Here is a 14,046-nt window from a genome sequence, read left to right as displayed (position 1 = left end):
AGCTAAACCCAGATAAGAGCTGAGTGTCTACCCCAGCCCCCCAGGCTTTTCCAAGGAAATGGGGAGGAGCATGGGGCAGAACAGCTTGCATTCCTCACACTGGCTCAGTTCACCATTCTTCCCCAGTACACCCACGGGCTCTCAAACACACGTCAGGTAGACAAAGGCAACAGGACCACAGGCATGGCAGACTGCACAGTCTTGGTCAGGCGGGTGCCTAGGGACTCACCCCTCCGGACTATAGATGTATTGCTGCCACCACTGTCAGTCTACCACAGCCTGGATAGAGAGGGCAGTAGCCACTCTCTGAATAATAGGGGTGCACTAGGCATGCCCCCTCGACCTCAGAGCCAAGCTCTAGGGTCTCAATCCATGTAAACAGGGAGACCCTCAGAGGACATGTATGATTGTCATGCTCACGGAGGTCGGGATCTAGAAAGCACACAGTAGCTTTTCAGTGGCTTGCCTGGAATTAGCATAAAGCAGGGGAAGCACTCTCGCCAGAGACATGCAGGAGACTTCCCGTCCCAACAAGTATTTAATTATTTTCTCATTATCTCCTTCTTATAGAGCATTGATGAAGTCATCAAACGTCTTGATCCATGCAGTCCACCTGGTGCTAATATGCTGCTTCTTGGTGGTGCTGAATGTAGGTGGTGGTTTCAGGAACGCAGCTGCATCGTACTTCGCACTCCCTTCTGCAGCTATTGAAAAATCTCACTATTCTGATGGCTTTTGCTGTGTCCACAGGAACCTTCAACTTCTGCGAGCACAACCCATGTTTGTGCTCGAGTCTTCGTGCCCGATTTTGAGATTGTAAAGCGTTTTTTCTTTTTTTGCCGGTGAGTGAATTTCCGATTCTCATACCTGGTTATAACTGCTTTTAGCGTTTGCTTTGCATGGACGATGGTTCTGTGTTATGACGCCACTCTGTAGCTCTTCTTTAAGCCTTACCAATGGGTTCTGGCAGGCTTTTCTGACTGTGCTCCTCTGCAGGGCCTTTAACTGCTTTGAGGGCCTTGTGTGGGCTGCAGATGGGCCTTGACTCTACACATGCCAACTTCAAGCTGCTTCACATTGATGTGGGCATGTGTGGAAGCACGAACAGTTTGCTGTATCGCTGGAAACTCTTAGGGAGAGCAGTCTTGTTTCTTTGGACATCCCCTACTCATCGCCAGTTGTAGCATCCTCCCCAGAAGCATACAGATGAAGACAGCACACACAGAGCTCCGTAACAGACATCTTTATTCCTCAGCATATGATCACCCACAGCCTTCTCATTACGTCAAAAACAATTAATAACCACACCTTAACACCTCCCAGCAAGTTATGTAATTCATCCGTGAAGTCTGCCCAGAACCGCAAAAGTGCTGGTGCGGAGGTGGCTCCTCCATGTGGGCGGAGGAGCGTCGCCCACTGCTTTCTCACAGTGCAAGAAGCAGAAACATAAAATGGTTTTATATTTGGTTGGGCACGGGCGGGTGGGTGTGTCTGCTCTAGGGAAGGGGAGGAGGGGCTTGCCCACTGCTGAGGGCTCTGCAGACCAAACCAGTCATGCGCACTCAGTCATCTTCTCCATGTAGGCTTGGCCTACATGGAGAAAATGGCTTCCCCATAAAAACTTGACTGGTCGGCTTCCTTATCAATCACAACGCTACCATTGCAGCATTGTGATTGGCTTAGGGGAGGGAGGCTGCCTGCTTCCTGTTCACAAGAGGAGCAGAGAAAGCAGAGATGACGTGGCACCGGGACAGCAAAGGTAAGTTCTTTTTTTTTATTTTTATTAACCGCCCCTCCTTGCGTAAGCCCCCCTGCTCCCCACCCACCCGTGAGTCATGCCGGCCATGACTGTCCTAGTGCACATAGTCTCAAGACACTACAGCACCCTCTGAGAGACTTAGTTATCAATAGCTCACCAGGACTAATGGTGCCTGGACCTAGGTGTGAGAAAGTGGCTCTGTATATACTGTTCCTTAATAGGTACAGGGTGTACAGAGTCCACAGTCCCCAAGGGTTTGACAGAGGCTAAAGTTAGATATAACCTTACTCTCTAAAGGGGTAGCTTGGTCGAGCAGTAAGGCAGTATCAGAGGACAGTGTAAAGCATTTATTGTACACACTCAGTCAGCAAATGGTCTCACACACTCAAGAACTGAACTCTAGGCCAATGGTTTATATATAAAAAAATATATGCTTGTTTTATTTTAGAACCAACAATTGGATTTAAAATATACTTTCTCAGAATGAGATGTTTTATATAAATACTTTTGCAATATGCAATTGACTTTTGTAAACAGTTACAAGTGGTTGCAATAGGCAACACTATTTTAAACACAACAATGCATTGAGCGCAATGGAAATTTCAAGTTATTTGCAACAGATTACTTTAAGGATTACTTTTAGGATTCCAGGACTGGATCCTAGATTCAGTCCTGGGTCAGTACTTAGAATCAAGTGATGAAAGTCGACTTAATTACTGTGATGATTTTTAAACAATATTTAGCTTATTTTAAAAGTTGACAGAAAATATTTCCAAGAAAACAGTCAATGATTCCCTATGGAAGAAAATTCAAGTTGCAGGTACAGTATGTTCTCGTTACTTTTGTAATCCAGTACTGGGTGCCTAGACTCAGTACTGGGACCTTTATCCAAAACAGGTAAGTAATTACGTTTTCAGATATTATACGATTTTTAAAGAATATTTAAAGATTGCAGAAATTGACAGAAGAAATTTCACAGAAAAACAGTCAATGATTTCCTATGGAAGAAAATTGGGTTACGGGTAAGTACAGTTGTAAGTATTTTTCAGAGTCAGTGCTGGGCACCAAGATCCAGCACTGGGAGCTCACCTAAGAGCAGGTGAGTATTTTCGTTACTCGGCTGATTTTTGAATATTTTAAGATTTGAAAAGTCCACACTTAGAAGAAATTTCAGGAAAAAGCCAGTCAATGTTACCCTATGAAGAAAATATAGTTATCGGTTTAAAGGTAAGTACTCGACTGAAAGAGTTGAGGTTCTGGGCATAGACTCAGGGGTCCCCCAGGGTCAGGTAGGTACAGTTGGTTCACCCTCAGCGGCTCTAGGGCGGCCAGGTGCAGAGAGAGTTAGGCCCAATGTTATCCTATGAGGGATAGGGGAGCCTTGGTTGGTGGCTGCTGACTGGCAAGCCACGCAGCTGTGGGAGCTGGGCTCCTGGTCACTTACTCAGGGCAAGTGGGGAAGTAGGTAGGTGTAGAGGTTGCACTGCCAGGGCCCCTCGGGCGGCTGGGTGCAGGGTGCTTTTGAGCCTTCGGGCGCTCAATTGATTTCAATGGGAAATCTCCGGTTTAGAAAAAGACTGCAAGCTCGGGGACGAGGATTCTTCAGGTGCCACCACCACTTCGAGAGGTAAGTTGGGTAGTTGGAGGATAGGTAGGTACCCCGGGATTGGGCACAGGGGGCCACGGGGCGCCGCGTGCAGGGGTGCCTTTTGGTGTCGGGAAATCTTACCCTCTGTTGATCGCGGTAGGGGGGCACCTTGTTCTGAGGCTGCAGGCTTCTTCAGGAGTGTCGAAGGAGGTCCTTGGGTGCCGGACTCAGGGTCACAGTCGCCGTGGGGTCGTCCTCGTGGTCTTTGTTCTCTCCGGCACTGGCTAGGCTTGGCTGGTGCAGAGTGTGCTGGGTTCGCGGTTCCGGGCTGCTGGCAGGGATTAGAGGTAGGTTTTAAGTAGAGCCTCTACTCATGGGAGTCCCAGGGGCTTAGAGCCAAAAGGTAGCCAGGTGCTCCGGGGTTTGTGAGGTTGCTGGCCACAAGAGATGCCGGGTTGGAGCAGGAGCAGGTTCGAGGGTCGACAGGCCGGTAGGGCTGGGGCCAAAGCAGTTGGTGTCTTCCTCTTCTTAGCAGCTGCAGGGCAGGTCTTCTTTCTTCTTGCTCTTCTTTGTATCTTGGAATCCGGAATCTGGGGAAGGAAGGTTCAGGGTGCCCCTAAATACTAGATTTAGGGGTGTTACAGGTAGGTGAAGGGCAGGGACCAATCCTGGGGTGGGTACACCCCCTATCCTGCCTCTCTCCTGTGGGAGGGGGGCAGTAGCCTTGTCATGATAGGGTAGGGCTTCCCATCTTCAAGATGGCGAGAGCCCGGAGATGTGCTTCACCTCGCCTCCACCACCTGAGGGGTGGGGTTGGCAGGCTGGCACATCCCCTGTCCTTATTTGGGGTTTCCGGTCAAAGCTTCCCACCAGAGTGGGGGGTTGCATTGGCCTGGGGAAGCTCACCGAGGCGGCATGCCTTTGAAGCATCCCCCTGCCCATCCTGGGGGAGGAGATTTAGCACCTCGCCCAGGATGTGCATTGTTGCAGGCCCAGGAGAGCAGGGGCTCTCCCACCCAGGGGTCCAGCAACATGTCTGCTGTGTGGCAGCCTAGGCAGCCTCAGAGCAGACGTGGATTGTAGGTTAGGTTTAAGGGGGCATCTCTAAGATGCCCTCTGGGGTGCTTGGTACATTACATCCCACACTGGCATCAGTGTGGGTTTAATGTGCTGAGAAGTTTGATACCAAACTTCTCAGTCTTCAGTGTTGCCATTATGGTGCTGTGAAGTTTGTGTTTGACGAGCTCTCAGCAGCATGTACTCTTAAATGGCAGCACTGCACTTACAGTGCTCAGGAATGGACCTGGGTACTGTAGGGGCACAGGGCTCCTGCTCCTGTGCACACACCACTGGCATAAGGCACCCAGCTAGAGGGGTGGCTGATGTATGCCATGGCAGTGTAGGTGATGGGCATGGCACACAGGGATGTGTGTCATGTCGAGTTTGTTTTGTCTTGCACCCAGATACTCAGCCTGCAAAGGCAGTGTGTGTGTGTGTGTAAGGGTACAGGGCCTCTAAGGGTGGCACAATGAGTGCTGCAGCCCTTAGAGGCCTTCCCTGGTCACAAGGCCCTGGGTACCTAGGGTACCATTTACCAGGGGCCGACATGTGGCCAGGGTTTGCCAATTTTGGTTTTGTGTGTTTTAGGGAAGGAACATAGGCCCTGGGCACCTGATTGGCAGGAGTCCAGGGCACACTCAGTCAAAGTACATTCAGCAATTCAGCAAAATGTGGGGGCATACCATGCAAGAAAGATAGCACTTTCTCACACTAGGGTTTTAAGTGGGCTGGGTTCTGCTGGTGCTCAGCACTGGCAGTTCTAAAAAGCAGGTGTTGAGATGGGTCTCCATTTTTGCCCTCACCCGAAGGGTGAAAAAAAATATTAACTCTGCAGCAGTGTCATCCTTCACTGCCTGTGAAGTAACTTGAAAGAGACTCGTTATAGTTCTTTCACAGTCTCATCTCTTCAGAACTGAAACATTTTCAATATTATATATAGGCTTTCCTGTTTTCAGTTTCTATTTTTGGTCAATTCTGGTGGGGTTTTTCAGTGTTTAAGTGATTTCAATACCTCAAAAAACAATGGTCATCAGTGGTTACACATTTTCGTGCCATTAAAAACAACAGAAAGTGTTTTTCCGGTGTTTATGGAAAGTTTTGCTCCTATTATTGTTTGCTTTTGGCATGGTATATAGACAGTGTACATACAGTGTATATGAGGTCCAAATACATTTTTGCAAATCACACTTATTGCAGTACACCATACAATACTTCTTCAGTGAGTCTTTGGTCATGTGCGCTCGCTCTTTCCTTCCCATGGAAACTTTTTTTCTGTGAAAAGGCCCTCTCAACATTGGCACTTAAGATGGGCTGTACACAATTTGCTAACTCTGGCCAGTGACATAGCTTTCCATGCCAATACTGGTTCACTTGAAGATTGTGATTCTCTGGGCAGGTTCTGCACCATTTGCGTTGAACTGGGTGCTTTTGCCCTCGGAGTTACTGAAGCGGTGTAAAATGAAGCAGAAATATTGAAACCACAAAAAAATTACCCTTTATGGAAGGGATCTAGAGCAGAGTACCACAGTGAGGTTTCATCGACTTCAAATGCCATTGGTGGTGAAGGGACGTTTCTATATATCATTGCGAGCCATTTCTCATACATTGCAAAATAAAAGTTCCTGAATTGCTCTTCACCATTGCTTTGCTTACCAAGTGGCAAGCACTGTAACATGGAACATGTCACTAAAGGTGTCTCCCAGCCTACTCTCAAGGAGATGTTTCATATCTACACCAAATATGCTGAACACTTGGCAGACAAGGGTGTTTTCAGACTCTAGTTTTTTGTATTATGTCCACTAGAGCAGTTATGTTTTCATGTAGAAATCTAAGAATGCAGTGCAGTGTACTTTTTTCACATCACTATTAATATGCGACCAAAGATCCTGACATTTCTTGCCTTTGGCATCATCACTCAGCAAAAATTCTGTAAACGGTTGTCACATGGCTAATATAGCATTCACAGCCCCTTCGACTGAGAACCATCAGCTATGCGACACAGTTGAGATGACATGTTCTTTGATGCCACACAAACCACAAAATGAGAAATATTCATGTTTTAGTTCCCATCCATAACAAAACAGTGCACCGGAATGGACTAAAAAGTCAATAGCATTCTTCATTAACTCTGAAGATTGTAGAGATGCTTTCAGCATACCATCTAACAAGTGGCAAGGATCTCTCACAGGGAAGCACTTCAGCTCAGGTATCAATTTTGACAGGTCATGGCACAACTTTTTCATATACGTAACTGAATCACTGCAAATACAAACAATATCCAATCTTTGTTGAACTTGGAAATAACCTTTTTGCAGCAGCATTCCAAGTGAAACTGCGTTCCATGTTTTCCAAAAGCCTGGTGTCATGTTTTCACCAGTATCCCAGATGCTTGGCGAGAGCACTCTTTTCACATATACTTTGCTTGAATGTGTAAAGCCTGAGGTGTTGGCAATTCACCTACTATCAATACTGACTCACTAGAAACTGGGCGCTGATTTATTAAGGGTTTTTATCCATTCTCTGTGGGTAAATGTGATGGCACATATTAAGAAATATTCTTATGAAACCATCCATTTTACCTATCAGTGAAAGAATCAAACGCAGTCAAAATATCAAATATGATTTTGATATTTCCTGATTCTCTACAGTTTATAAAATAATTAAACAAGACCTAAAACATGCTTCTAAACCCTGCATCTTTAGACCAAAGACCACAAAATAAAATAAAACAAAACAAAACAAAAGGAAGAAGAAACATTATGTTAGTGACATCCCTAAACAACAAAACTCAAGCAGAATAATGTTAACCCAATTTTTCTTGCTGCTAGCTTGTATAACAAACTTATATTGTATTGGCCCCTTCAGGAAATAAAAATGACTCTTTCACTCTTCTTTTCCTTTCTTTGAATGACATTTAGTTTGTGGTAGTGCAGGTCGTTTTTCAGTGTTTACATATTTACACTGGTGAGGGCTATTTCCCTTTCGGTGGGGTTTTATGAGTTATTATAGGTTTAAACCTAAAACCGGACAGCCTAATTATATACAACAAAACCATAGTTGTTGCTTATTTATCTTATTCAACTAACAACCATTGACAAGGCCAATAGCCCTGGCTTGCTGTAGGTATATTGTTACTCGTTGTGTTATATATCTGGATGCAATGACAGCAGCAGCAAAATACCAGTCAAGCGGCACACTATGCTAAACGGAGATTTTTAGCTTACAAGTTTTCAAGCCACAACCTTATTTCCATCGCCACGCCCCTTTGCGAGAATTCACCCAAATAATAGCTGTTTTTTACTTTCCAGCCAGTGCATGGGGGAGGGGAGGCTGTTGGCATTTACCTTCCATTGCTCTGCCAACAGTCCATCTTCCATGCGCCTCGCTGACATGATACAGCGCTACGAAGCCCAGGGAGCTGGACCTTAACAGTGAGTCCCAGGGACAGGGTCCCTCTCAGGGGTGTAATTAGCAATAGTGCTAGTGACACCAAGGCCCTGGGCCCCTGGGGGCCCAAAGCACCAACATTATGTCTGGAATTTACTGCCCCATCGGTGGATTTGAAGGGGGATTTTAGTTGCTTGCACCTGGCCCATGACACCATTTTAAGGAGCTAGTCCCCCTCCCATTGGCCTCCCTGATCCAGTGCTGTAAGGCCCATGAGAGGGGCCCCCACATCTGGGGTTCTCAGTGATGTTCCTGCACTCTGAAGCCAAAGGGGGCCCCCTCCCTGAGGCTTGCAGTACTGGACCATTGCTGTGGGGCCCACGTGAAAGGGCCCCACCCAGGGGCCTAGTTATCAGTAATGCAGCCGGTGCAGTGGTCTCGGGAGCAAGGCTTTAGGGCAACCAAACACCCACTTTATTGCTTTATTTTACTATTGAGAGAATGCTTGCTCCAGGGCCCATTACACCAATGCTACACGCCGGGACTCCCTCTCTCAGAACCTCGCAGCCATGATGTAGCGCTGCGAGGCCTCGCAGCCATGATCTAGCGCTGCGAGGCCCATGAGAGGGGGCCTGCTGTAAGAAGGTGACCCACAAAAGCGCACCACATATATGGCCCCCAACAAGTGACTAGTGAAAAGTTCAGCTAAAGGGGCAGCCAGCTTTCCAAAGGAGGTTACAGACTGTGTGACTGGCCCCTCCCCCCAATGCTTATCTTGATACTCGAAGCCTGGTGTAGCTTTTTACCCCCTCGTTGCACTCTGGGACTTGTAGTTACACTTTAAACATTACACGTATGGGCTCTAGAAGACAGGACTGGCTGCAGGTGCCAGCATGACCTGTGCCCTCTCGGTTGCTATGCCCTGTTCCACACCCGCAATAACAGGAAGGAACCACACGGGGGCAGTGTCGAGCGCCTCTGCACTCCGATGGGAAGCAAGCAGGAAGTGTCCTATCCCAGTGACAGCTGTCACCTCGGCACTGGAGACACACAGACCCTGGAAGGGACCAGCGCAGATCCACACAGGGGCGAGCGGCTCGTACTCTCTCCTGTCAGGCGCTTCGATGCGACGGCGTCAGGGCGCTACACGAAGACGACGCAAGAGGAGAGTTCACCTGACAGCTTTCCAAAACTATGCATACATCTTGCAAGCATGGTGATCTTCAATTGGATCCGCTGAGGCAAGCTTCTAATGGGAAACTGCAAGGAGCAGACAGATAAATACCCCCGCCTCCTCCCCAAAGTCCCAAGCTACTTCTGATGGAAAGCACCTGCACGGAAGCAGAAATCATTTGCGTCAAGACCAGTGTGAGTGGCCCATCGGAGTCTCCTCTTTGCATGTGCATTCTGGTACTTGTAGTTCTCATTGCAAATAAAGCAGTTCCAGGAAGCAGAAAAGGGCAGGTGGGCGTGAGGTACTGGCACCTGGCGAGTGACAGCGTTAAAGGGAGGGGAGGGGGGGGAGGTCTCACCTTGAACTCCTCGGCCAGCGCCGCCGCCTGCTCCTCCGCGGACCCCACTCGGGCCAGGAAGCCCCGCAGGTTCTCCAGACTCATCTTCCCGGGCCGGCAGGTGAATCCTCGTACATTCAAGGACTCCTCACACAGAGGTGCCCCCAGGGGCATGCATTGGGGGTGAGAGGGGGCGACAGGAGCGGGGGAGGGAGAGGTGCCGCTCCTCACTCGGAGGGACAGACCAGGAACCGCAGTGCGAGCTACGAGGAAGTGCAGCGCAGGAATCGCACAGGCAGAAAGTTACAGCGCTGCCTCTGACAGGAGGCACCGGGGCCGCCCCTGGCACCACCCCTTACCTACAGGGACCGCCCCTGGCTCCCAGCACCTCCCCAGCCTCCAGGGACTGACCCTGCCTCCCCTTATCGCCACTGCCTTACAGCACCTCCCCAACCTCCAGGGACTGACCCTGCCTCCCCTTACCTCCAGGGACCGCCACTGCCTCACAGCACCTCCCCTTACCTACAGGGACCGCCCTGGCTCCCAGCACCTCCCCAACCTCCAGGGACTGACCCTGCCTCCCCTTACCGCCAGGGACCGCCACTGCCTCACAGCACTTCCCCAGCTTCCAGGGACTGACCCTGCCTCCCCTTACCTCCAGGGACCGCCACTGCCTCACAGCACCTCCCCAGCTTCCAGGGACTGACCCTGCCTCCCCTTACCTCCAGGGACCGCCACTGCCTCACAGCACCTCCCCTTACCTACAGGGACCGCCCCTGGCTCCCAGCACCTCCCCAACCTCCAGGGACTGACCCTGCCTCCCCTTACCTCCAGGGACCGCCACTGCCTCACAGCACCTCCCCAGCTTCCAGGGACTGACCCTGCCTCCCCTTACCTCCAGGGACCGCCACTGCCTCACAGCACCTCCCCTTACCTACAGGGACCGCCCCTGGCTCCCAGCACCTCCCCAACCTCCAGGGACTGACCCTGCCTCCCCTTACCTCCAGGGACCGCCACTGCCTCACAGCACCTCCCCAGCTTCCAGGGACTGACCCTGCCTCCCCTTACCTCCAGGGACCGCCACTGCCTCACAGCACCTCCTCAACCTCCAGGGACTGACCCTGCCTCCCCTTACCTCCAGGGACCGCCCCTGGCTCCCAGCCCCTCCCCAACCTCCAGGGACTGACCCTGCCACCCCTTACCTACAGGGACCGGCCCTGGCTCCCAGCACCTCCCCAGCTTCCAGGGACTGGCCCTGCCTCCCCTTACCTCCAGGGACCGCCACTGTCTCACAGCACCTCCCCTTACCTACAGGGACCGCCCCTGGCTCCCAGCACCTCCCCAACCTCCAGGGACTGACCCTGCCACCCCTTACCTACAGGGACCGGCCCTGGCTCCCAGCACCTCCCCAGCTTCCAGGGACTGGCCCTGCCTCCCCTTACCTCCAGGGACCGCCACTGTCTCACAGCACCTCCCCTTACCTACAGGGACCGCCCCTGGCTCCCAGCACCTCCCCAACCTCCACGGACTGACCCTGCCTCCCCTTACCTCCAGGGACCGCCACTGCCTCACAGCACCTCCTCAACCTCCAGGGACAGACCCTGGCTACCAGCACCTCCCCTTACCTCCAGGGATCGCCCCTGCCTCCCTGCACCTTTAGCATCCCCTACCTCCCAGCACCTCCCCTTACCTAAAGGGACCGCCCCTGGCTCCCAGCACCTCCCCAACCTCCAGACACTGACCCTGCCTCCCCTTACCTCCAGGGACCACCACTGCCTCACAGCCAGGGCACAAGTCCTAAACAAGCATTGGCATAGCCAATAGGTCTCACCTTTGGGACGTTATAAGTGTTTAGCCATGCAACAGTTGCATAACTAAATACTTATAGGGTCCCAAAAGCGAGACCTATTGGCTATGCCAAGCAGCCGTGCGGCCGCGAAAGTGAAAGTGATCGCGATCAAACATCAAAGCGGCCGAAAGTGAAAGTAATCGCGGTCACATGCACTGTAGCTCTAGGCTGGCCTGGTAGCACTTTTTGGAGCCCTCTCAATAAGTTTCGCCAGACCAGCGCATGCGCTGGGTCAGGCGAGACCTAAAAAAGAAGTGGGGGGACACTGGCGTCACGACAGGAAGTGATGTCACGAAAGGTGGCTTGCACCATCAGACTCATTGCCTCCCCTCGCTCACCCCTTAGATGCGATTGCATCAGAGAAGCCAGCGCATGAGCAGCGTTCTGATTCAGCTCCGATCTTGCCCCAGAGAGGCCAAAGATTGAATGTGTGGCTCCATTTGCACCAGTTATCGAGCTCCCGGTAAAATAAGTGGGGGGACGCCGTCCACCCTCGTGATACCCCGACTCGAGCCCTGCTCATAGCACCTCCCTACCTCCAGGGACAGACCCTGGCTGCCAGCACCTTCCCAACCTTCTGAGGCATTCCTGCCTCACATCACCTCCCCTTACCTCCTGGGACCGCCCCTGGCTCCTAGCACCTCCCAACCTCCGGAGGCATTCCTGCTTCCCAGCATCTGCACCTATCTCCAGGTACCTCTCTCCGTTTCCCAACACCACCCCTTACCTCCTGGGACCGCCCTCGTCTCCCAGCACCTCCCCAACCTCCAGCGACTGACCCTGCCTCCCAGCACCTCCCCTTACCTCCAGGGATTGCCCCTGCCTCCCTGCACCTTTAGCACCCCCTACCACCCAGCACTTCCCCTTACCTAAAGGGACCGCCCCAGGCTCCCAGCACCTCCCCAACCTCCAAGGACTGATCCTGGCTCCCAGCACCTCCTCTTACCTCCAAGGACTGACCCTGGCTCCCAGCACCTCCTCTTACCTCCAGGGACTGACCCTGGCTCCCAGCACCTCCTCTTACCTCCAAGGACTGACCCTGGCTCCCAGCACCTCCTCTTACCTCCAGGGACTGACCCTGGCTCCCAGCACCTCCTCTTACCTCCAGGGACTGACCCTGGCTCCCAGCACCTCCTCTTACCTCCAAGGACTGACCCTGGCTCCCAGCACCTCCTCTTACCTCCAAGGACTGACCCTGGCTCCCAGCACCTCCTCTTACCTCCAGGGACTGACCCTGGCTCCCAGCACCTCCTCTTACCTCCAAGGACTGACCCTGGCTCCCAGCACCTCCTCTTACCTCCAGGGACTGACCCTGGCTCCCAGCACCTCCTGTTACCTCCAGCTCCCAGCACCTCCCCTTACTTCCAGGGACTGACCCTGGCTCCCAGCACATCCCCTTACCTTCGGGGACTGACCCTGGCTCCCAGCACCTCCTCTTACCTCCAGGGACTGAACCTGGCTCCCAGCACCTCCCTACCTCCAGGGACAGACCCTGCCTCTCAGCACCTCCCTACCTCCAGGGACAGACCCTGCCTCTCAGCACCTCCCCTTACCTCCAGGAACCACCCCCTGCCTCCCAGCACCTCCCTACCTCCAGGGACTGACCCTGCCTCTCAGCACCTCCCCTTACCTCCAGGAATCACCCCCTGCCTCCCATCACCTTCCTACCTCCAAATGTATCCCCTGTCTCCCAGCATCTGCCCTTTCCTCCAGGGACCTCCCAGCACCTCCCCAACCTCCAGGGACTGAAACTGCCTCCCAGCACCCCGCCACCCAACCTCCTGAGGCATTCCTGCCTCCCAGCGTCTGCACCTATCTCCAGGTACCACCCCCGTCTCCCAGCACCACCCCTTCCCTCCAAGGACCACCCTCAGCCTCCCAGCACCTTGCTACCTCCAGATGTAGCCCATGCCTCCCAGCCTCCTGAAACATAACATTCTTGCCTCCCTGCACCTCACCAACCTCCAGGGACTGAGTCCGGCTCACTGCACCTACCAATCTCCAGGGACTGAGCCTGCCTCCCAGCACCTCCCAACCTCCTGAGACATTCCTGCCTCCAGCACCTCCCCAACCTCCAGGGACCGCACCTGCCTCACAGCACCTCCTCAACCCCCAGGGATCACCCCTGTCTCCCAGCATCTCCCCAACCTCCAGACGCACCCCACCTCCCAGCACCTCCCTTTACCTCCAGGGACCTCCCCTGGCTCACAGCATCTCCCCAACCTCCAGATGTGCCTCCTGCCTCCCAGCACCTCCCCAAGCTGCAGATGCATTCCCTACCTCCCAGCATCTCCACCTATCTCGAGGCACCTGCTGGTGTCTCACAGCGCCTCCCCATCTCCAGATGCAGCCACTAACTCCCAGCAGCTCACAATCCCGAGGTGCCTCCATCCCCCCCCAGCACATCGTCTCCAGGCACCTGCCCTGCCAGTGTCCCCCTAAGTCCCAATCAATAGGGACCTCCCCTGACCCCCAGCACCTCCTGTCTCCAAGTACGTCCCCTACCTCCCAGCATCTAGGCTTGCCTCCAGGTACCTCCCCTGCCTTCCAGGACCTTCTGTCTCCACGTACGTCCCCTGCGTCTCAGCACCTTCTGTCTCCATGTACCTCTCCTGCCTCTCAGCACCTCCTGTCTTCTGGTACTTCTTCTGCCTCCCAGCACCTCCTATGTCCAGGTACATCTCCTGACTCCCAGCCTCCCCTGTTTGGAGACACCTCCCATTGTCTCCAGGTACCTCCCCTGCCTCCCAGCACGCCTGTCTTCAGTAACCTATGATGTCTACCCAGCACAGGTTTATCTCCAGGTCGCATGTCTTCCTTCCGTCACCTCTCTCCCATCCCCCATTTCCAGGTACCTCCCCTGCCTCCCAGCACCTCCTGTCTCCAGGTACCG

The 14,046-nt window shown here is 52.8% G+C and overlaps 1 protein-coding gene across 2 annotated transcripts in view; it reads right to left on the bottom strand.

Annotated features, from left to right (window-relative positions):
* Positions 1-9,626, bottom strand: part of PTPN18 (protein tyrosine phosphatase non-receptor type 18) — a 328,066-nt gene extending 318,440 nt beyond the window's left edge. The window contains exon 1 of one of the 2 annotated variants that reach the window (XM_085629675.1): positions 9,326-9,626. In XM_085629675.1, coding sequence (XP_085485801.1) covers positions 9,326-9,478 — 153 coding nt within the window. In that variant the 5' untranslated portion in view covers positions 9,479-9,626. The remainder of the gene's footprint in view (positions 1-9,325) is intronic. The other variant, XM_085629674.1, reaches the window with a different exon arrangement.
* Positions 9,627-14,046: the final 4,420 nt, after the last annotated feature.

This window comes from Triturus cristatus, chromosome 10 (assembly GCF_964204655.1).
Source record: "Triturus cristatus chromosome 10, aTriCri1.1, whole genome shotgun sequence".
In the NCBI taxonomy this organism is placed as follows: domain Eukaryota; kingdom Metazoa; phylum Chordata; class Amphibia; order Caudata; family Salamandridae; genus Triturus; species Triturus cristatus.
This window is presented reverse-complemented; position numbering and strand designations above follow the sequence as displayed.